A 21,228-nucleotide genomic window follows, 5' to 3' on the forward strand; every position below is an offset into this window, starting at 1 on the left:
TGTCCTATCACCAGTTAATGACACAGCTTTAATTGACAGGCGGATTGATGCTAAATTTCTGGTAAAGCTCTGAGGAATATGATCAGATGTGATGCATTTATTCACAGAAAACTCTTGAATAAAGGCTCTGGCTGGGGGCTTTTAAAGCAAAAACTTCTCCATCTGTCTGTTATAATCCCCTTCTTTTCCCGCATGTACCCAGCAGCCTCTAGTTCAAGCAGGGCCAGACGTGCAGATAAATACAGCCTCCAAAAAACTATCTGTGTCCATTTGTCTTCTTCAACTGGTTTAAGAGCCATTAAATGTGATCTCTTTAATCTGTTTTTAACCTAACCAGGTACAGTTTTACAGGGATTTGATTATGAGAGCACTTTCTGCTGTTCTGAGTGCATTTAAAGCTTATAATTACAGCTTAAACCTTATAATTGGGACTTGTACTTGTTTAATATAATACTTTAACTTCATAATCAAATCTGCACATCTGGTCCTGCTTTTGGGATTTTGTAGGGGGTTGATTTGTAGGTCTTCATGCAAAAAGAGGCAAAAGGGTGTTCTTTTTGGACATTAGCTAGAGTTTTGACTTCTTACCCTTATTGTTTAACCCAAAAGATCACGAGAGTCACAAGAGAACTGGTGTGGAGAGGATCTATAACAGTGTCTATTCTTCACATTGGTCTCATCATGAATGGATGAGATGTGACAGGTCTATATTTGATTTGAAGATGACAGACAACTCTTTGGAGAGCAGATTATGCAATGCCATGCCATCGTGAGCGTACACCCATCGCTCTCCTGTCCAATCATAGCGCTTTGGACCGCTGAGAAAAGAAACATTCAGAAATGTCTGATACAGCTGAAAACTGAATATACAGTAATTGCTCTAATTATGTTACACTGTAAATATATAATGCAAGAAATACCATTTCTAAAGCCAAATAATAATATTGTTACTTTGAGTAAATAAAGTATGTTAGCAAGAAATTTGATGATTCAGTTCTAACTCTTTTAAATACATTTGATTAAACTGTAAAGGATAACATATGAACATTCACAAATGAGTGTCTAACCTTATCGGCGAGGACAGCCAAATCTGTCGGTTGGGTGTCTGTTTGTTGATAACATATGTACCGAGGTCAGAGCCCACTTTCATTGTCAGCACTCCATTCTGTTAACATACATGTAATCATATAATGCTTCAGTTAGTGGCTTTAACACTAAAATGTCGCCACTAACAGGAAGCACAACTTTGAATGGATGAAAGATAATTTTTAAATAATACTTATATTTATAACCTAATATATTTATAATTCATAATTATTACTGTTAAAATTACAATATTTTAAAATAAATGAATGGAAATAAATGTTTTCTTTAAATATTTTTATAGATGATATTTATAGTACATATACACAAACACAAACAGTGAGATCAAAATTAGAGAACAATCTACAAATACTTGATTTTTTTTCTCAAATATTGTCTTCATTGCTCAAAATTTGAAGGAATAATAGCATTTTTCCAACATTTCATATATGTATGTTAAAAAAGTAAACCAATCATCTTAAAACATTATTTATGCATTTTCAATTTTACTGTGGAAATGCATTTATGGAACCTCTGATCGTCATTAAACAGTCTGAGTAAGTACATCTAAATGGCACTTTTGATGCAGCTTCTGTGTTTCCTCTGCAGTGGAAACATGGAGTATGTTGATACTGATTTCATTTGAATGGTAACAACCATAGTGTCTTACTGTTCTAACTGAATGTACTGATAAAATTTAAGAATGATTGAATTTGACAAATGATTACACATACATTAATAAGGTTATATAAAAGTATTGCCTTTCATAAAGTTAAAAATGTTTAAGGCAAATATCACAAATATCCTGATTAAAAGGAAGACCTGGAAGAGCACTGATGAGACTATTGCTTTGGAATGAATTACATTTATGGCAAAAAATTAACAGGATGCCTGCAGCTGTCTGTGTTTGCTGGTTGCACTTGAGGCTATAGAGAGGTGTAAAAACTGGCTGCTAAGAGTAAGTAGCTGACAGGAAAATCACCACCTGACATTTATCCAGCCAGAGGAGAGCGATGAGTGTGAATGACCAATCAATCTGTCACCAGGGCCTGCTGGCCACCCACCAGACAATTACATTTAACTGAAATGAGTACATGGACTTAATCGTCCACTGGGTTTGAGAAAGATATTTGTTAAATGAATAAACAAAAATCTGTGTTTGTGTGTGTGTGTGAGAGAGAAAAGATTGAAAGTGGCATTAGTCCAATCTTACAATAACATGCTAAAAGCGGTTTACAGCCTTCATAAATCCTGCAGGAGATGTGCATTTTCTCTGTATGCTACTGCAACAAAGGCTGCTTCACAAATAGCTTTTTTTTGCAGTAAACTCTTAACAGAAGTCATGCAGGAGCACTCAATAATAACACTCAAAAAAACTTATTTTCATATAAAAGAAGAAGAGAATAGACACCATCATAAAAGTTTTAGGACTCATTTTTCACAATACAGAGCAACAACTTAATTGCAGTGTTCCACAAAAAGGCTGGGGATATAAAGCTCAGACAAATGGGTTACATGACAGGTGAAGCGTACAACTTTACGTAAAGATGAGAAATGACAACTCCAAATCATGCCAAAAATATTTTTAATTAAAAGAGAAATTGCAATTTTATAAACTTGCTCATTTTAACTCTACTTTAGTAACGACACTGGTCTATATCAATTGATCAAAGCATAATAACTATAATATCATACATCTGAAATCAATTTACACCTCCAAATAGCTTACTGAAGAACCTGGTTCATCCAAAGAAATGGGTTGCAAACAGCCTAATGTAGACCAACAATGACCCCTACTGGACATCTAGGCACAGAAACTTTTCAAACGGTTGAAGATGTAAAAGCACCACAGGGACATATCCTGTAAGGATGTGAGAACATGGGCATGTGTACTTACAGAGAAGACAATGTCATAGTCCATTCCAGTGAAGCTCTCATCTGTGAGGTCTTCAAAATAGTCAGCCAATGCATCCAGTGTCTCTTCTGCTAGTCTCTCATATTCTGTCTCTGTTAGTTCTCTATTCAAAACAATCACTGTATGTTAAGAAAATAATAGTTTTCAGTAACTGCAAAAATACAAGTGAAAATTATGCTTATGTGTAAATAATAAATGAGAAAAAGAAGTGGTTTATTAATAGTTGTCTGTATTAAAAATATTTGTTTGGTTTATATGGCATGCTTTCTGTGCTACAAACTTTGTATTGAATATTATTTGAATGTGAGCAATAAAAAGATTATGAGGTTGACATTGCTGAGACTTTTGGTATATAAACAAATAACTTTTTTAACACCCTAACAAAATACAACCTAGACAATTACAATTATTTGAACAACAATCTTACAATGAACGAACCCTGACCAATGCAATGATAAATCATAAACAGTAAATCTTATTGCATAATAAAAATACAAGCAATATTGTTAATATTATTCTCTGTAACGATAATGGTAAATCACAACTTGTATATCATATTGCATTATAAATTTAAAAGGAATATTGCAAATATTGTGTTTGTGCTCTGTCAGTGATTAGTACAAGACTAAACTTTAACCTGATAATTTAGTAAACACTATTTACCTGAACTGAAGTGCATTTTTTTCTCCAAGCGGTGCGCTTAAATGGAGTTCTCTTTTCTTCAGAATCCAATCAAACCACTTGAAAAGAGTAAAAAAGTAAAAAAGAGGTTCATTTAAACTTTTACACATTTTGAGACTTGATTTAGAAATATAAAAAGGCACAAAAGGTCTGTGTTACCTGTGAATGTCCTCCACATACACCGGTCCTTGTAACTGTCTTTGGTGAAGAAATACTCCTAAATCTGCCACCACATATCAACTAAAACAAATGAATCACAAATAAAACAGACTTTCAAAACAATACTCTGACAACTAAAACACAAGCAGTTACACTAATTAAGGTTATCAAAATTGGACTACAATTCAGCATAAAATATTAAAATCAAGTAATTATATTGCAAACATCCTGAAACATCCTAGGGTTTGTTTAACAGGTAGAGTTTTTTGTTTTTATTTGCACCTAAATAAAATATATCGAGCCAGTAAAGTTGTCTGTGTCATGTCTGTCCAGATCTCATATAATCATATCCAGTTCTTATATAATAGATTTGTCTCTTTTAAAATACAAAAGTAAGAGACAAAAAAAGATTCTATGATAAGAGACATGCATATCTCATCATAACCTGCCAAGGCGCAGATTGACAATTCAGTCATGCTAACCAGCAACAATCGTTTGTTTACAGCTCACTCACTTCAAGTCCACTTCTCATTGTTGACAGTCTGGAGGCTTGTTGGTGACATTTCCATGTGGAGCTCAAGCTAAGCAGATGACAATAACATTTAGTTAACCTTGACATAGCTTCTAAAAGGATGCAAGTCTCCGGCTAATCAGTCTTCTTCTTCTTCTTCTTCTTCTTCTTTCGGGTTTAATGGCGGTTGGCAACTAATCTCAAAGGTGCATTACCGCCACCTACTAGACTGGAGTGTGGGTGTTAGAATCTCAAAGGAGAGGTGAAGAAAAATTTAATAAGTAAATAAATAGAAATAAAAACTAATAATAATTTAAAAAAAAAAACCTTTACAAAAGAAAATTGCTTCCTATTAAATTATTTCACTTAACCCAGTGTTTATTAAAAACAAAATTAATAAATTGTGTATACTCCCAGATTATTTCCCTAATAAATGCTCAAGTGTCATGCTTTGTTCATCCATCTGTGCTTTTAATTCTGCCCTATCTTCTTCATATTTTTTGCAGTCTAACAGTATATGCTTCAATGTCTCTTGCACATTACACTCAGTGCATATACCAGTGGGATGTTTTCCTATTCTGTGCAATGTTGCATTTAAACCAGTGTGACCCATTCTAAGACGTGAGACTAACATCTCCTCCCTAGGGCTTCTGCCCTTCCTCATGCTTGTGACTACTTGATTTTGTATGCTGTATAGATGACATCCTGTATCCACTGTGTTCCAATATTCTTGCCATATATTAAGTGAATGTTGCTTTATGATGGTTTTGACCTCTGCTCTACTTATTGGTACTTGTACATCTACTGTTTCATGCTTTATAGAATTTCTTGCTAGCATATCCACAACTTCATTTCCTTCCACCCCTACATGGGCAGGAACCCAAAGGAAGGAGACAACCACTCCCTTATTATGAAGTGTGAGAAGCAAGTGAAGTATTTGATAAATGAGGTCTTGTCTACATGACGCTCTCCCAGATTGAATGCTTAATAATGCTGATAAACTGTCTGAGGCTATAACAACACCTTGACTCTGATGATTTTTCCCCAGGCTAATCAGTCTGATGACCTCATGAGATTTCAAAATACAGGTCCCAACAAAATAAAAGTTTTATTCAGATTTTCGTCTAGATAGATAGATAGATGGCACCTCAAACCAGTAGGTGGCATCAAAGACAGCGTGTCGGCATTATTGGAATGAACAATAATATTGAATATTTCTCTGAAGTGCAGGAGGAGGGCGGAGTTTCGCTCGCTGCCGTATGTCTTCAGTCGCCTTCATTACCGATTCCACAAAGTAAAGGAACACTGAGTACACTTACCTCTAGTGAGCGAAACACTACAAGTCCCGGAATATCAGTGTGTACTCAAGTCAGTCTCTCTATCTCTGAAGGTAAGGCAGACCCCCCGCGCAAAAAGACATACATGCAGGTAAGATTTTTTTTTTTTTAAGATGTTTATTGCGATGTAACTTGTCTGAACCTGTCAGAAGGATATACACCTGTACCAGTCCAGCGGTGTGTTCCGCTTTCATATTGTCCAGACGTCATATTTGACATATTCATGTGCTTAATTATGGAATTTTTATGCATAGTTCCATAAATACGCACGTAGGACAAAAAAACAAAACAAAAACAAAGTAGCCAATTAAATAATAATAATAATGTAAATCAAATTTTATCGTTGTATTTGTTCATTGCAAAATCATAACATAGACTGTTTTTACATTTTAAAAGGCTACAAGAGTAGCAAAATTACGTAATATTGCAGGGAAGTGTTTTCTCAGAAATATTTTGAGGTCTTGTAGATGTGTTAACAACTTATGAAAATCTTGTGTGCAATCTAAGCCGTTTTTACATTTATTCTCTTTAAACGTGTCCGATTTATAAATCCTCTACAAACACATTAAAGTAGGGGAGAAAGGGTCTAGTTGTCACGTGGTAAATTGGCAGAAGGGTCCTTCATCTCAGTAACTATAATGGCACAAAAGGTTAATCTGAGTTCAGGGAATTGTATCATGTGTCTCTGAACAATAACAGTGGAAATGTTAAATAGCTGTTTTTTGTAGTCAGTATGTGGATATACTGTACAAACTGAGAAATGCTCACTAAAAAGTGTGACAGTTAGCCCTGGTTTACCCTTTATTGATTAAACTTGAATGATGTTAGTGGAATAGAGCACAATAAATACATTTCTGTCATATTGTCAATATTTTCTTTGGTAGTTAAAAAAAATATATATATATATATATAAATATATGAAAACTGCCTATTTATGTTATTTCAAACCATCCAGATTAAATATAGACTGTTCTTATTACTGTAGGAAACGTTTGTTGAGAAAAGTCATAAAAAAACATTTTACATGTTCTTAGATGTTGTTTGCAATTTAGTAGATCTAATGAGGATATGAGAAAAGTCTCATACGCAACCCTGACTGGAACGTTTTTTGGACAAGTTTTGCACCTGGAGCCATGAAACCGCATGACAGCAAAGAACAATATGAGGAAGAAGAATTATTCCTCCAGTTTTTGTGGTTGCAGTCTCTTTAATCGAAGCTCAGTGTCTCTTGCGCTGCGCAGATCCTTTTCCGTGTGACTGTTCCCAAAAACCTTCTGCAACAGTACTGAACTTCATGATTCTGTAACAGAAGTTTGTCTAATTCTGAATCTTTTGTGCATTTAGTAAAATATACTGGCAGCAAGTTTTGCTTATTCACACATAACAAAAATATGAGGTATTTTCAGAATTAAATATTAAAATAACTTTCTACTATTTTTGCAGTATATTGTATGTATAATGTTAATATTTTCTGCATGCATAGATAGGTCAAGTTTTTTTTTATATATATATTTCATTGTATTTTAGCAGATATATCTATAATATGTCTGACTAAGGATTTCTTTACAGAAAATTGAATTTAAAATTAAAAAGTTGATTACTGCATGCCACTCACATGTAATCTGATGAGGTTGTGTTGTGTGAATTAATGCAAAAAGTGCTTCATGTTCTTTTTACAGACAAGTTTCATCTGTGCCCCAGTCCTCTGTCAGTATCAGATCAATAAGCAACATCATTTCATTCCATTTTTAATCTTTCTGGAGCCTTTCAAAGTTGCAGCTGAATGATGAACAGCAGTCGTGACCAGCGGTCTCACTCCCATGCACATTTTTTTTATTGCTCCCACAGTGGCATGCTACATTCTTCCCTAGTATTCAGACTGCAGACAGCCAATATACAGTGGCTGACCCTTACCAGATTTACCACCTCTTGGAGCATAAGAAAAAAGACGACAGTTAACTAAGCTGATCTTAGATCAGTACAGAAGAGCTGGGAATGGGATGGGATGTGACATTCTCTTTTCATATTGATGTGTAATATACCATCTCTCTGGCTGGATTATGCCACCATAATCATTATTACCTATACTGGGGGATTTGATGGTGATCTTTTCACTAATAGAACTACTTTTGGGACAGAAAATATTAAATAGAACACACTGATTCTTGTTTCTTGTGTTATTTAAGGCTCCTTTACAGAGCCTAGTTAAGACTGGTATGGTCAGGCTCAGTGCCTATACAAGATTCTGCACAATTATGCATAGCAGAATAAAAGTCATACTAAAACATGAAGCTTTGACCTACTTCAGCTCCCCTAGTATAAGTGGCAGCTCTGATGCTGCATTGGCTCTGAGTTAAAGAAATGCAGCATAGTGCAGCTTTAAAATTTTCTATTGTCGTTACTTTTTTCTTTTTAAAATTTTATTTAGATAATTTATTTTTATTTATTTATTTTTTTTTAATGCACATAATTTCATATTTAAAATTATCAAAAATATTTTCATTGTAATTTATTTTGAATTATTTTTACAATTATATTTAGCATTTATTTAACATAATTTCTTAATTTCTGCACTTTTAATTTTTATGTAAATGTATTTACACTTTATTATTGTAAATATGCCACTTCAGATGCAGCTTTTGTGCTAAGTTGGCATTAGTGGATCATTCTGCAGCAAAGCAAGCCGTGTTATTTTATTCACCAGTGAAGGTTATATTATTTAATATTGAGAGAGCTGAAAGACCATGTTTAGCATAGGATTTCATGTTCTCTGGTCTTTCATTCAGCGCTCACTGCTGAAGGTTATCAAGCCAGTGCTTTTGAATGGGAAATCAGCAGATGCAAATGAGAAATGTCTGCAAAAACACATCCACTGCATCACTGTCATCTTTCCATCCACGCCTGTGTAAAAGTCTTACTTAAAAAATAACATAACGAGCCTGTGCCGATGGCATGAGCCAAAGGTTGACGAGACAAGAACCTCTTTAGTCACAAGTCAATCAGTGTCACAGTGTTTCTGAATATAAACTCAGATGATTCAATTAATTGTGACTCTAATACTAGCTTGCATCAGTAAAAGGCAAAGGACATTTCTCCCATTGACCCATAGAAAAATGTGCAGTTTTCATTTGACACATTACATAACCATGCTCCCTGAGGTTGTTTTAGCCTGTAGGCTATTTAGCAGGCGGTCATGATCACTTGTGTCTTGTGACATTTGTAAAAGCATAATGAAATGCATTCTTGAACGATGCTGATCCTGAAAATGTCTTTTTTTATTTAGAATGTGACAAGAATAGCTTGTTTGGAAATTGTTTTATGTTTTAATACCGCTGTTAACACTATATGTAGATACTTCACTTACTGTAAATAATAAAATAGGTGTGCCAAATAGTTCTTGATCCACTACTGGCAAGTTCAGAGAAAAGTACTGCCTAAATCAGATAACTGTCTCTTTCCATTAAAAGCCATACAGTATATTTAAAACTTGCAGTCAGAATAGAATTCATTAGTGCCTGAGCACTTTTCAGCTTCGTTGGTTTCAATCGGACAAGAAGGTTTTTGCACTTAACAGCTTTATTGAGAGAAAGAACTACAATTCCATGAAGCATTGCAAAAGACAATCAAATTAAAAACAATAGTGAAATAGAAAACAATTTTCATAATTTCCTTAATTAAAGTTGTTGATTATATTTAAAGTGATGTGACATACAGCCAACTATGGTGACCCATACTCAGTATTTGTTCTCTGCCTTCAACCCATCCAAAGTGTGCGCACACACACACACACACACACACAGACAGAGCAGTGGGCAGCCAATTATGCTACCAGTTCGGGGGTTTGGTGCCTTGCTCAAGGGCACCTCAGTCATGGTACTACCAGCCCAAAACTCAAACCCACAAGGCCACAACCTTAGGGTTAGGAGTTAAACACTCCAACCACTATGCCACAACTTCCTAATGGCATGTTTTTATAGAAAGAATATGTTTAAAGTTTGTAGAATCATGGTTATTGTAGTTTTTCATCTTGAATTCCGCTGTCTAGCAAGATAAAATATGCAAACAGGTTTGGCTTGCTGTTTGGCTATAAATCTGACATGACTTTTCAGTGGCAGCATTTTATAATTGAACACAAATATGGATGATATTTGAAAATAATAAGTGAAAAACTTTAAAGGTGAAATTTCTCTGTTTAAAACTTTTACCCATTAAATTTTGCAATTCTGTTTAGTCATGCTAATTGCTAATTTGACGTTAATTTAGTGATGCTACATTTCCATAGTTTTTCTATGTAAACACACGTATTGAACATTGCATTTGCGTCTTTTTGTGTCAGCATCTCATGCATGACACATTGTTCTAAAAATGTGGTGCTCAAGATAAAGTAAGATTGACTTTTAAAAAAACGTGAGACCATTGCCAGGGTCTTGTGTGTGTATGTGTGTGTGTGTGTGTGTGTGTGAGAGCAATCCCTAATTTAATTTGCAATCACCACTATGTCTCAGTTAAAAGTGCAAAGCGATTACTCAGACTAGAGTAGGAGAGCAGTCCCACCCTGCACTTGTAGGCCTGTCAATGAGCTTGTTGTTGTGATTGGCTGCTTTATGTGTACTGTAGGACTGAACCAACTTTCTCACATTAGTGTTAAATGTCAGAGAGCAATGCATGTTAACTGTTAGGAGGAATTGTGGGATAGAGATGAATGGAACTGCAGGCGATGTAGTTGATCTCACTGGAACAACAATGCAATCTATACTTGATTCACTTAAAAGAACCAATTCATATGATTAACTCATTCATGAATCAGTGATGCACAGTGTGTTTGATTCACTAAAAGTTGAAGACTAAATAGAACCGGTTGATAAGAGTTATTTGTTTTAGAATCCGACTACACTGAATACACTGCGTGTGACTGAATCACTAAAACGAACAAGCTCATAGGATTCATTCGCCCTGGGTCGGACTACACATGATACACTTTATGTGTTTGATTCACTAAAAAGAGCCAACTCATAAGAGTCATTTGTTTTAGAAACAGACTAAACCGAATACATTGCATGTGATTTATTCACTAAAAAGGACAAGTTCATTAGAGTCATTCGTCCTGGAGTGGGATTACATAGGATGCGATGTATGTGTTTCATTCACTTAAAAGCACCGGCTCATTAGAGTCTTTCGTTGGAGAATCTGACTACTAGTTGTGCTGTGTGTTTTTGATTCACTAGAAACAACTGTTGTATGAGTCAGTAGCTCTGTGATTTTACTAAAGTGGATATATTTCAGAAAAAACTAAGCCGTTGCAGGAAACCCTTTCAGAGTATTTTACTATTGTGCACATTGGCGGAAGTGCTATGTTTTCCCAAACTTACTTAGAGCAATGTACAACTTTTAGTTGGATGGCACAGAGAAAGTAACTCGATTGCCCCCCCAAGTACTGCGACCCTTGCATAAATACTTGCTTAAAGTATGTTTATGGCCCCTCTCTGTCTTTCTTTTTTCTTCTCTTCTCTCTTGTTTGACTTCCACAGCGAATCACTCTGCCCTTGCTACAAGTCGAGTTTTTCAGCAGTTGGTGTGTTTGATCACCTGGCTCCATGCATCGCTGCACTCATGTTGAGTTGAACTCGCTCGGAATAGTAAACAGAACTGTAGCCTGAATCAATTCCCTGCTGCTCCTCCGAGGACTTAGATAAACTACACAACACCACTGGATTTATCTGGATTTCCTGTATCTTGTTTGATGTATTTTAAGGGTTAAAAACTAGACTTTTTATAAAAATAAGATACTTCTCTTCATTTCCTACACTTGGTACCCAGGATTTGATTAGCCCAATGGTTGGGCTGTGCCTTCTCACTGTCTGTCTCTCTACGGCAGTAATTCGTTTTTACAGTTTCATTGTATTCATGTTAAGCTTTGCATGTTGTCCAACAGTTCAGCTAATTCTTCTAAAATGCCTTTAATAACATCACATCCAATTACAGCTTTTAGCGGGAAACCGTCACACAGCACATTAAGCCAGTTATGTAATGACTTTCACCCTATCCAATTAGTGAACTGAAGAAAGATCCTCCAGTCAGAACACATAGTGCATCTGTGAGGCCCGTGCCGTGTTTGATACACTTCTAATCCTGTTCTCTAGCTTTAAGCTCCCAATTAAAATGAACGAACATGGAATGTTCATGAATTTTGTCCATCTCACTCATAAATAGTTCTTTTAAAAAGTTAAAAGTGTTCGCTTCAAAATAACATTTAAACAGAATTGGCATAACTGCCCATTGTACAACATTTGGGAGGGAAATTCAAAATAAACATATATAAAAAAATATATGTCGGTGGATTTTGATGTGAGAGGACAACAGGGGATGAACTTTTTCACTGGAGGAAGCATTAAAAATGCATTATGATGGATTTGTTTCTTACAAACACGCAGCTTTTCATGTCACAAGCTGTTAGATGATGGAGTTGAGTTGTGTCGATTACTTGTGGATTATTGTGGTGTTTTTTATCAGCTGTTTGGGCTCTCATTCTGATGGCACCCATTCACTGCTAATGCTAAATTTCTAGTTTTTTTAAGTGTTATGTTTGCCATTCAATTAAAAATCTATAAGCTAAAATATACTTGGACATTTCAACGGTTGATGTTGAGATCGTCCCCAATTAGTATGCTAAACTAACTGGGTTTATTAATTGTACTGGTCAAACCCATTGGAATAATCAGGGGACGTGTGCCCCTTATTGCCTCATTGGATGCTGACACTGTTTACAAGCACTGAACATGTGCTCCTAGCAACCTCAAAGTGAAGAGAGAGCAAGAAGAAGAGATAGAGAGAGAGAGAAAGTGAGGACAGGTTTTTAAAGTGTTATGGTGATAGAAACATAAGTGTTTTTCTTTTCTCTGTTCTGGCACATGATCACATATCTTTAATAGCTTCAAAGGGCACTTGCCTCTTCTGTGAGCGCTTCACGATCCATGTCTTTTCCACTGTCAGTGCAACATAATTTGTTTGTGCTTCTTACAATGGGGCTATTGTTCTTAACCGGATCGTAGAAGAATGTCATATGCATTATGTTAAACTTTAGGTTTTATGTTACAAGGGAATATGATGATCAGGGCCCAAAGTTGTTTTGCTATCTAAAACTAAAAACTGTTTGTTTAGCCATTTCTCAGACCGTTAAATATTGACTCATATATTATTAAATCATCTTGTAGATTGACACTACTTATATAATGCTTGGCTTTATCATAAAAGCAGTTATTTATGGCTGCTGAAAAATTCAGTTTTGCTATCACAGGAATAAATTACAAGACATATTTAGATAAAAAAAATATTTTAAATTGTAATAATATTTCATTATATATATGTTTTTACTCTTAACTTATTTTTCTCAAAAACAAGGCAGCCTTGATAAGCAATAAAACATTTGAATGTCAGTTAACCCACAATGTGTAACAATGTATTACGTATTTATATTAATTATAAAGATACAATTATACATCAACTACTATTGACTCTATACTATTGTAATTAAAAAAATGAAAATTAGTGCACCAATATGCTTGCTTAGCAATTGTAAACATTTAAATTATTTAACTTTTTTTTATCAAATATTGGTGACTTAGCATTTGCCACAGTTTATAAAGTCAAAAATCCACAAGAGGCATCAAAATTGTCTTTTTACACCCCTATGTTAAAATTACTGTACTGCATAGCCTCTTATGTTATATCGCATTATTTGATCTTAATCTTCCATTATGTATTTAAACACTGATCCTTGAGTAAATTTAGAATTTTGTGACGTATGATGTGCCCTGTTCTAAGTGTACTGTTTCTTTGTTTTGATTGTTCTTCAGTGCTGACTTATAATTAATGACAGAATTGTGGTAAATGACTTAAGAAGAAAACTAGTTTTGCTCAGTGAATTGTGTAATAGGTCTGGATAGCAGGTGAACTGACAGGTGTGAGACGCTCCTCAGACAGCAGCTGGTTATCAGGAGAAAACATCCACACTTTCTCTGTGTTATACCTCTCTGCAGGCCCACCGATATTAATGTGCTGGCACAGAGCGAATGCCACAGACGCTTTAGTGTCACAGGCTGCTTTTGACTCTGAATAAGGGCTCCATCTTGCAGTTTGTTTATGCAGTCAGTCTGATAGGCCATTATTCCTCTTTTACACAGACTGTGAGGCCCTGCACACTATCTGCTGACTTTACCACGCACCATTTTTTCAGTGCTGTGCATGCAAAATACACTTAGGTGGTCACAAGATCAACTTAAAATAATTCTGCATTTTCTCAATGAGAACAGTTGAAATCAATCTTTCATTAAAGGAGAAGTTTAGTTTTTGCACCACTAGCTTTACAAACAAAACTGAAAAAAGTTTGATCTCTCTCTTGTGTCACTTGAGCTTCGTCAACAAAAAATACATTTTATTTAAAAAAAAAAATTGAATTCAAAAACATTTTAATTTTTTAAAAATTATTATCTTAATATTTTAAAGAAAATATTGTAATATAAAAAGCTTGAAAATACACTACTGTTCAAAAGGCTGGAGTCAGTAAGATTTTGAAATAAGTCACTTTTACTAGCCAAGGAAACATTTATTTGAACAAAAATACAGCAAAAACAGTAATAATATACAATGTTACTACAATAACCATTACAATACAATAACACAGTAACAAAAATACAATACAATAGCACAATAACAAAATAACTGTTTGTAATATATTGTAAAAAAAAATTTAAATGTAATTTATTCCTTTAATAATATTAATAAAAGTATGCATTGATATTACTCAATAAAATAACTAAATACAAATTGACATAAAAAAATCAATGAATACAAATTAATAAAAGAACTAAAAAAAGTATTCAACAGTACAAAAAAAGATTTTGAGCTGAATATGACCTTGACATTTTCTTGACAGGTTTTCGCGCCTTACATCTTGTTGTTTGCTATTAATCTGTTTGGTTTTTCAGACACTGCCACACTAACTAGGACATACTCTTTCCTATACTCTGATTGACTGGAAGAACATCCATTCTGAGCTGACTTCTGCTCTCCATCCAGTCCACATGACTGAGCCACGCAGCAGCGCTGAACGTCAGACCAACACCTGTGTTCTCAGTTAAAACAAGGTAAACCCTAATTACTTCATATTTTATTAGCAGAGCCACACATTTCCTGCATTTACAAGCCACTCAATTACTCTGGCAAGAAATCCTGTGGCCCGTGTCGGGCTCCTTTGCAAATCTGATGGTTTACAGCTTGATCTGGCCTGAGGGTGTTATTTACATATGCTCAGCTTATGGTTGTGAACCCACCTTTTTTTCTTTTTATTGCTTCATATAGATGTCATCAGCCAATGAGAATGGAGTCAGCGGGTCTAGCAATAACAGTAGGGAGAAAACATACAAAAAGGTAAATTAATATTTTCTTTATATCTACCATAGCATCATTATAAAATATGACCTTTTTGTTTTTTTAAAACAGTTTTTGAGTTATCTATTGTGTTTTATGTGCATGTGTATACATTTTTATAAAAATAACCAATAACCTTTTTATAAAAGTACACAAAAAAACATCAGGAAATTGTCCGCCAACACTTCTGTTCAGTGAAGAATGAGCTACTTTTTTCCAGTCACCTTATTATGTTGATAATGTCCACCCTCCTAAATGTTGGTATCAACAGACGCCTCTCATTGAACTTTTCAAAATTCTAGAATTTTACTGTGTTGGTAGACATTATACACTTGTAACCTTTTCATGTCGTGACTGATCTAGTATTTCCAGTGAACCTCGCTCAAGAGTTTTGACCCACAAATGTCATTTGTTTAACCAAAGGAGATTTAGGAGGCGAGTTTAGTTTTGTGCATCTAACATCTAATGAACAGAATAAACCCACATAAAAGCGAGTTTCAAAATTACTCAAGTTTACTAAATTGTATTGCTTTTTATTACCGATATTGTTACAGACTACTTCATCTGCCCTAAAAGGAGCTATCCAGCTTGGCATTGGTTACACCGTGGGGAATCTGACCTCAAAACCTGACCGAGATGTGCTCATGCAGGACTTCTATGTGGTGGAAAGTGTGTTTTTACCCAGGTATGAATAGAGAACAATGTTGCAAACATTAGCTGCCTACGCATGTTTGTTGTCAAAGTGGTCTGGAATGAGGAAATTCTTTCACAATTTATCACCCATTGCATTTATTTTGGGTCATCTGCTGTTCATTTCTTCTTAAACAAGGAAAATCTTAACATCAGGGCATCTCGCAGTGTTTAATCACACACAAGACTGTATATCATAAGAGCTAGAAACTTGAGCTTATTCTACTTCCTGCACAGATGATTCCCAAAAGCTCTTTAGAGTGAGCATACAAGATTCAAAGAGATGACACTGATCCACTAGCCTGACTTCCTTATATACAGTCAGGTTCTCTCACTAGGGATTGCACTCTGGTTGCGTTTGTTCGCCCTCAGTTTGAACCAGTATGACAGTCTATGGCTGTGTTTGAGATGGAATACTAGTATCCTACTTACTGTATTTTATGTATACTTTGTGATGCTTGCTATTTAAAACAAGCATGCTAGGGATGTGCAGCAAAGTCATTATCTGTATTTACAATAGGAGTGATTATGGGAAATTATTTGTATTCGTATTTGCATTTGGCCAGAAGTGAAAGTGGGCAGGACTTACTGTAAGAAGGTTAAAACTAATCAAAGAAGTACATTAACTGTTTCCTTAAAGCACATACTTCTTACCCAGTTCTTACACTGCCGTTCAAAAGTTTGGGGTTGGTAAGAAATCACAATAACAGTAAAACAGTACAACTGTGAAAAATTATTACAGTTGAAAAGAACGGTTTTCTATTTTAAGATTTATTCCTGTGATCAAAGCTGAATTTTCAGCATCTTCAGCATTATTACAGTTAAAAAGAACGGTTTTCTAATTTAAAATATGTTTTTTGTGGAAACCATAATACATTTTTTAGGATTCTTTTTATTAATAGAAAGTTCGAAAGAACATGTAACATTATAAATGTCTTTACTGTCACTTAATGCATTTTAATTTAATGCATGCTTGCTGAATAAAAGTATTCATTTAAAAAAAAAAATTGTACTGACCCTAAATTATTAAATGGTAGAGTAAATTTAGTATAGAAAATAGTATTAGTGATTATGCATAATAGATTCTTACATGCTTTATATGCACTTGACAATAAAATTAAGTTAAATGACAAGTGCATAATTCACATTACAACAATTATATGTGTATGTATATATATATATATATATATATATATATATATATATAAATCCAGAAATAGGGTACCACAGGCATTTTTCATAGAGAGTAGATGATTATTAAACAGAAGACACTCCGACTTTGATATTATTGAATTTATAGGTATAGAATCAAATTATAATTTTACATGTGTTGATTAAAATATCGGACTACACTTACTTTGTAGAAAAATTACACACATTTGCACATGCGAAAGCCCCATTTTTCATAATTGGGTGTTTCGTCTGCCCGTAATCAGTCTGCTATTGTTTTAGTTCATAGAAAAAAACTCACATTCAGGGGTCAGTTGTACATTTTGGATTGGGTTACACAATGGGCATGGATTGGGGTTTTATAGTGAGACATAGTCTGAAACAGCTAATGCTGAATTCATCATTCAATTGCCTTGAAACACAGCAACCCTCTAACCTACTTCTGAGGGATCACTGGCACTTGTTGTTGATTATGACATCATCTGGTCCTTTCAAATCACACTTTCAGGAATTATTCAAATGGGGTTAATCCAAATACTAATGCCCTGCCTTGTAATAGCAAAAGGTGAAATGTAGGTTACCAGATTTTTATTAAATTTTTTTCTGTCAGGGCATGCTTACATTTTATCATGTGTAACTGATGTGACTGACCCTGGTCTTTAGTTTGTGTAACCGTTAATAGAGAAAGACTAGGACCTCCTTGTCCTGAGGCATTGGTTGCTGTTGTGTGTCTATGGTAAAGATTACTTCTGGTGTTTACTACTGTAGACTCACATTGCAACAAGGACACACTCAATGGGACTCAGAAAGATCAAATGTGTCTCTGTTCCTTAGGCATAAAGGAGCATTTAGGTTAGGTAACAGTTTCTTTTCACAGGATTATGTTTATAGACAGACCCCAGATTCTTCCCAGAAGCCTTTTGTGTTGGGAAATGTGATGATCATTAATGCAATGCACAGTTGATTCACTTATTTGCTTAGTTTTTTGTGATACATTAAAAAAATACTTTCACCTTTGCAGTGAGGGGAGCAACCTGACTCCAGCGCACCATTATCCAGACTTCCGTTTCAAGACGTACGCACCACTGGCTTTTCGCTACTTCCGGGAACTCTTCGGGATCAAGCCAGATGATTACTTGGTAAAATATTTTTTTTTTATTTCTATTGGTTTTGTCCGCATTAAAGGGTACATTAAATTAACCAAAAGTGACAATAAAGACATTTATAAAGTCACAAAAGAACTCTATTTCACGTAAATGCTGTTCTTTATTTTTAAATTCATCAAAGAATCCTGAATATAATGTATCACAGTTTCCAAAACAATATTAAGCACCACAACTGTTTTTAACTTCAGTAATAATAATAATAATAATTCATGTTTCTTAAGCACCAAACCTTTTCATTTGCCTCACAGAAATAAATTAATAAATTAATAATATTTCACAATATTAATTGTTTTTACTGTATTTTTGATCAAATCAATGCAGCCTCTTTGAGCATAAGAGACTTCTTTCAAAACATGTAGGCCTACATATCTTACTTTGCATGATATTTCATCAACATATAATAACTTGTGTCGCCCTCTACACAACTTTTAGTTGTGTGATATCATAAATCCATTTTGCACATTGAGGTGTTGGAGGAGTATGTTTCCCTGCTCCGCAACAATGCTTTGCTCTGATTTGCAGCCACTGCAGTGCCTCTGCAGCATCTCTGCAGCTCTCGTACAGTTTGATCTGCATGTTTGCGTGTGTGTGTGTGTGTGTGTCAGGTAGGATGATGCTAATTAGACGTATGATCTCAGTTTAGATGTTAATTGCCTTCTCTGCTCTTTGACGTCTAATGGCCTTGTAATTAGCAGTGCAGGTATCACTCCCAGGTGCCTGATAGTCTGGTCTTCCTGTGTCATTGTGAACCTGCATTATATCATCCCCTGTTATCAATCTATTGTCCACCGCCTTTAGCTTGCATTAGACAAAAATGTTAATTGTAGTATGTGCAATGCAACGCAGATGCTGGATTTTGTGATTTCTCTAATGACAAGGGAACACCTGTTTACATAATACCATTCAGAAGCCAACTTTTTGCATTCTACATTTTGCATAGGTGAATGGGAGTTCCTTTTTATTTGCATTTACTATGGACACACTTAAGCACTCCTGAAAAATTTGCACGAAGCGATTCAAGTGCACAGTAGCAGTGAAACTATTTATGTTCAGTGTTCTTATAAAAGCATAAACCACGGCAAATGCCAAATATTCTCTGGCAACATAAATACTACCATTCAAAAGACTTGTTTTGAAATGAATCTCTTATGCTCACCAAGGCTGCATTTATTTGATCAAATAAGTGCAGTAATTTTGTGAAACGTTGTCAGTAGTCTTTACTAAATTTAATGTGTATTTTAGTGGGTGGCTTTGCAGTTATTATTTCTCAAATACAGTTACTTATGCATTTTTTAAACCCAATTGTGTTTATAAAAAGTATTTTACATTTCTTACAAACTGATCAGATGGTCAACATGATATTCCATCATCTGTTGCACTAGAAATGGAAGGTCAAGTCAAGATAATTGCATTGTGCGATACAGTATTCCATGCAAACATAGTATGAAATAGCATTAGACATCCTCTTTAATGCGATTAAGTTCATATTTAACGTGATCACAATTTAATAAAAACTGAGCAAAACTCTGGCGTGATTGCATTCATAAGCTCAACAGAATTAAGTGTGAATGGTTATAATGTGCAATGCTGTTAAACCACATAAAAAGAGATGAGCAGGTCTAAAATTAATGCTGCAATTAAAACCTTCGATTTAATTTTCACTTTATTTGTGACATCAGTAATAGATGTTTAGATGTTAATAGATGCATATTTGAATTGTACAGGGGCGTATTTGTCCAATCTGGTTAATTTATGACACATGGCCATGGAAAGGCTAAGCCTTGCCCAGTTTTACACATGCTCCGCCTATGTATGTGTTGTATTGTGTAAATATACCCATAGTCTTTATACACTAGCAGTGCAAAGAACATTGTGTTTTTTAAAGGGATAGTTCACCCAACAATGAAAATCTGCTGAATATTTACTCACCCTAAGGTCATCCAATTTGTGGATGAGTTTGTTTCTTCATGGAAACAGATTTGGAGATATTACAAATGCATCAAGGCGTTTTTAACTTTTGTAACATTTTTAAACCATCACTTCTGGCCAAAATATGTTGTCCTCGATCCATAATATTGCTTTCTCCAGTGATAAAGTCATCTAGTCTGAATCAGGGGAGAAATATGCGCAGAACAAACGAAAAAAGTTAAAAACATACTGTAAATGTTGTGGATTTTAATGTGAGAGGGCAACAGGGGATGGATTGTATATTGTATATTTTCAGCATTTTTTTTTAGTGAACTATTCTTTTAAGTCCTTTTGTACAAGGAAATATTTTGTACTGTAACTGCTGGAAACTAAACATTCAAATGAATGAATAAAGTAGGAATGATGACTAAAATGCAGTAGTAAATGATCAGGCTAAAATGAAAGAAAGTGATGTTTCATGCTCTTCTGAGTTTGTTGTCTACATTTTTATAATTATGTAGATAGGGCAGAGGCAGCGCAAGCTAATTAAAAAGCCCCACATATGAAGGATGACACACAGTCCACATGTAAATGTCCATGTGTTTGAGCTGGAAGTACAACTTGACTGTTGACTTTCATTAGGCAGGCTCTGAATATGAGTGTCTGGCCTTGGTTCAACACGGTCCTCCTGCTGCCTCCTCCTCAGGGAACCCTGCCAGAAAGGTCTGGTTGACTGCAGCCAGTCAATTTGGTGATGTTTTATAAGATATGAGTAACTCCTTTCTTTAGGGTTTAATCATTGTTGTCAGTTTAACGTAAATATGAATTGGTGATTAGGTGTTTTGAAGCATATATTTAAAACACAGGTAAAAATACATGCCCTTTTGTAAAGGTCCCAAAGTACCTTATTATAAACTGCATACATACACTGTTTTTCTGAAGTCTTGTACATTTCAAATGCCCTTGGCTCCCATTCATTTTCTGACATAATTAAACATTGGCATAATTATTAATAATAAATAAATAAATAATAGATAAATAGAATCAAATAAAAAAAGACTGTACAATTGAATAATAAACTACATATAAAAAAGTGAAAAATAAGTAAATAAAAATAGTATATATATATATATATATATATATTAAATTAAAAAATTAAATTTAAATTTATGCATTTAGCAG

General features: G+C 34.6%; 2 protein-coding genes across 4 annotated transcripts in view; one reads left to right on the forward strand and one right to left on the reverse strand.

The window, feature by feature from the left end:
- Window positions 1-431: 431 nt before the first annotated feature.
- Window positions 432-4,488, reverse strand: LOC132114844 (frataxin, mitochondrial-like). Its single transcript, XM_059523201.1, has 6 exons — window positions 4,353-4,488; window positions 3,839-3,919; window positions 3,662-3,738; window positions 2,981-3,101; window positions 1,068-1,165; window positions 432-818 (listed from the first exon to the last, which is right to left on the reverse strand). Exons 1-6 carry the CDS (start codon window positions 4,455-4,457, stop codon window positions 680-682), a joined length of 621 nt encoding a protein of 206 aa, XP_059379184.1. The 5' UTR covers window positions 4,458-4,488; the 3' UTR covers window positions 432-679.
- A 1,021-nt stretch (window positions 4,489-5,509) lies between these two features.
- The window catches only part of LOC132114845 (phosphatidylinositol 4-phosphate 5-kinase type-1 beta-like), a 33,375-nt gene continuing 17,656 nt past the window's right edge, over window positions 5,510-21,228 (forward strand). Inside the window, exons 1-5 of one of the 3 annotated variants that reach the window (XR_009425372.1) lie at window positions 5,510-5,777; window positions 14,671-14,829; window positions 15,044-15,112; window positions 15,667-15,797; window positions 17,994-18,111. Coding sequence is in view for 2 of the 3 variants with exons in the window: in XM_059523202.1 (XP_059379185.1) it covers window positions 15,044-15,112; window positions 15,667-15,797; window positions 17,994-18,111 (318 nt within the window). In the remaining variant the exon portion in view is untranslated. The remainder of the gene's footprint in view (window positions 5,778-14,670; window positions 14,830-15,043; window positions 15,113-15,666; window positions 15,798-17,993; window positions 18,112-21,228) is intronic. The other 2 variants (XM_059523202.1, XM_059523203.1) reach the window with 2 other exon arrangements.

The sequence above is a fragment of the Carassius carassius genome, chromosome 34 (genome assembly GCF_963082965.1).
Source record: "Carassius carassius chromosome 34, fCarCar2.1, whole genome shotgun sequence".
NCBI lineage: Eukaryota > Metazoa > Chordata > Actinopteri > Cypriniformes > Cyprinidae > Carassius > Carassius carassius.

Coding starts and splice junctions, on each gene's coding strand:
- LOC132114844 (XM_059523201.1), bottom strand. CDS start 4,457: ATGTCAAGGTTAACTAAATGTTATTGTCATCTGCTTAGCTTGAGCTCC. Junction 3,739..3,838: donor TATGTGGAGGACATTCACAG/GTAACACAGACC, acceptor ACTCTTTTCAAG/TGGTTTGATTGGATTCTGAA. Junction 1,166..2,980: donor ACTATGACATTGTCTTCTCT/GTAAGTACACAT, acceptor GTATGTTAACAG/AATGGAGTGCTGACAATGAA.